We start from the raw sequence: 3037 nt of genomic DNA on the forward strand, positions 1-3037 counted from the left end.
CACACAGGATCCCCTTTGTGACTATAATTATAAATTGTTTTCTTTTTATAAATTTTTTATGTTTATTTATTTACTTTTGAGATAGAGAGAAAGAGAGTGTGAGTGTGGGGTAAAGGGGTACAGACAGAGAGGGAGACACAGTATCTGAACCAGGTTCCAGGCTCCGAGCTGTCAGCACAGAGCCTGACACGGAGCTCCAACTCATGGACCATGAAATCATGGCCTGAGTTGAAATTGGATGCTGGACATGCTGAGCCACATAGACACCCCTATAGATATAATACTAAACTGTGACTGTGAAAAAAGGAAACATGAAAAAAGGAACGTTTTCAATTATTGGCATGTCTTCATGGACAGTAAAATTGTAAAATATATTCATTAATAACAACCATGGAAAGCTCTAAATTCAAACCCTTGGATATTGTATTTAAAAGACACAGAATTTTTCTGGAATCAAGCAAGCAAAAACTCATTTCATTTAATTTATGGTTTTTTTTTCTTCCGTGTATTTTGAGCACCAGGGAGAGAATGGAGGAGGGGCAAAGAGAGATTAGAGAATTTCAAGCAGGCTCCACACTGTCAGTGCAGAGCAGGATGTGGGGCTGGAACTCACAAAGGGTGAAATGATAACCTCAGCTGAAACCAAGAGTCAGATATTCAACCCTCTGAGCCACCCAAGCACCCCAAAACCTTTCATTTCTAAATAAACAAACACCATCAAAGTTGTAACATATGCCAACACTAAGTTTATTAAAAAAATATTTGGTATTAACTTCGGATACAATCTGAGTGATGTAGAAAAACTAATGATTCTTTTTTTCCTGAAATGAATGTTCTCTGATTTCAGTTTTGTGTATAAGAAATTTTAATTGTATTCATCTGACAGCAGATACTAGAATGATTTTACTTGTATTCATTACCTTTCAGCTGTATCTTCCAATGATACCCAGAGCCCCCTTCCAAACATGTGCAGAGAAACTTCTTTCCAAAGACTGTTAGTGGATAGACATAAACGTAGTACCCGTGAGAATGGACACTTAGTGATAGACTGGAACAGTGTTGGGGAGAGACAAGGGCATCAAAGATCTCATGGAGCACATATGCAAACACAGACAACTGCCCATTATATGAGTCTCACTGCCCCAAACGGTGAAGGATATAAAACATTTTGGAAGACCACCCTCTCTAAGACTGTTACTTCTGCAAGGCAGTTTGCTTCTATAGTCAAAGGCTCAAATCAAGTGGTCAAACAGACATATTTGCAGAATGAAAATTTGGAGAATCTGGAAAGTGACCTAGTCCATGCTGAAAATACTTCTTTGCACCATTTTGACAATAGGATTGCATTAACCTTTCAGTCAAATATTTCTGAAAGTCAGAGATTGAAAAAGGAAGAAAAAAATGGTAAGTGGTATCCATTTGAGGGGTCCTTCAATGAGCAGTCGACCTTACAACAAAACCACAGCATTTTCAATGAGAACAGAATTGCTCATTGCAGTGAATCTGAGAAAATATTTAACCAGGACTCAAATGTTAATAAATCTCTACGGACTCATTTGCCAGGGAACCATTGTGACTGTACTAAATGTAGGGAAGTCTTTTATCAAAGCTCAAACCTTATTAGACAGAAGAGAATACATTTGGGAGAGAATCCTTCTGAATATAATGAATGTGGGAAAATTCTTAACCAGTCCTCCAATGGTGGTGATCATCCGAGGAGTCACGTGGGAAAAAAACCCATACACGTGGAATGAACCTGGGAACATGTTTAGTCAGTCATCAAGACTAAATATGAATACAACAATCCATGCTGGACAGAAAGGTTACATCTGTAAGGAATGTGACAAAGCCTTCAACTGCCACTCAACACTAATTCAACATCAGCAAACGCATAATGGAGAGAGACCTTACAAATGTAAAGAATGTGGTAAAACTTTGAAGTATCGCTCATCGTTCAACGGACATGGGAACATTCATACAGGAGAAAATCCTTACATACATAAAATATGTGGGATGGCCCTTACCCAACACTCACCCCTTACTGAACATCGCAGAATTCACACTGGAGAGAAATCTTTGAAACATCAACAATGTGGGAAATCCTTTAACTGGCCTTCAGGCCTTCCTCGACATCACAGAATTCGTACTAGAGAGAAATCTTACCAATGTAAAGAATGTGGCAGGGCCTTTAAATGGCCCTCAGACCTTAAACAACATCACAGAATCCATACTGGAGAGAAACCTTACCAATGTAAAGAATGTGGCAAAGCCTTTACCCGGCCCTCAGCCCTTAATCAACATCATAGAATCCACACAGGAGAGAAACCTTACCAATGTAAAGAATGTGGCAAGGCCTTTGCCCATCACTCAAAGCTTACTAAACATCACAGAATTCATACTGGAAAGAAACCTCACCAATGTAAAGAATGTGGCAAGAACTTTAAGAACCACTCACGCCTTACTCAACATCTCAGAATCCATACTGGAGAGAAACGTTACCAATGTAAAGAATGTGGCAGGGCCTTTAAATGGCCCTCCGAACTTAAACATCACAGAATCCACACTGGAGAGAAACCTTACCAATGTAAAGAATGTGGCAAGGCCTTTTCCTGGACCTCAAACCTTAATCGCCATTACAGAATCCATACTGGCGAAAAACCTCACCAATGTAAAGAATGTGGCAAGGCCTTTACCCATCACTCAAAGCTTACTAAACATCACAGAATTCATACTTGACAGAAACGTTAACAATGTAATGAATGTAATAAGGTCTTTAATCACTCTTCAACCTTTACTCATTATCACAGAATTCATACTGGAATACATCTTCCAAATTTAGGAAATTTGGGAAATGTTTTGTGGACTGCTCACCCCTTACTTCACATTGGAAAGTTTATACTGGAGAACAACCATTGAATACTAAAGAATGTGGTCAGGCTTTTAAACAATGCTAAACCCTGACTCCTGATCAGAGAAGGTATAGTGGGGGAAGATTTTGCAAATACACAGAATTTGGTAAGCTTATAAATCAGAGGTG

The 3037-nt window shown here is 38.9% G+C and overlaps 1 protein-coding gene across 1 annotated transcript; it reads left to right on the forward strand.

Moving 5' to 3' along the window:
- The first annotated feature begins 1698 nt into the window (after window positions 1–1698).
- LOC109260576 (zinc finger protein 879-like) lies at window positions 1699–2736 on the forward strand. Its single transcript, XM_053906468.1, has 2 exons — window positions 1699–1995; window positions 2164–2736. The coding sequence occupies exons 1-2, from the start codon at window positions 1699–1701 to the stop codon at window positions 2734–2736; spliced, it is 870 nt and encodes a 289-aa protein (XP_053762443.1).
- Window positions 2737–3037: the final 301 nt, after the last annotated feature.

The sequence above is a fragment of the Panthera pardus genome, unplaced genomic scaffold (assembly GCF_024362965.1).
Source record: "Panthera pardus isolate Hobbes unplaced genomic scaffold, ASM2436296v1 HiC_scaffold_18, whole genome shotgun sequence".
Lineage (NCBI taxonomy): Eukaryota > Metazoa > Chordata > Mammalia > Carnivora > Felidae > Panthera > Panthera pardus.

Bases quoted from the DNA above. Each gene is read 5' to 3' on its own strand.
- LOC109260576 (XM_053906468.1), top strand. From the start codon at position 1,699: ATGGTGGTGATCATCCGAGGAGTCACGTGGGAAAAAAACCCATACACG. The intron at 1,996-2,163 runs ATACATAAAATA...GAGAAATCTTAC, and splicing joins ATACAGGAGAAAATCCTTAC to CAATGTAAAGAATGTGGCAG.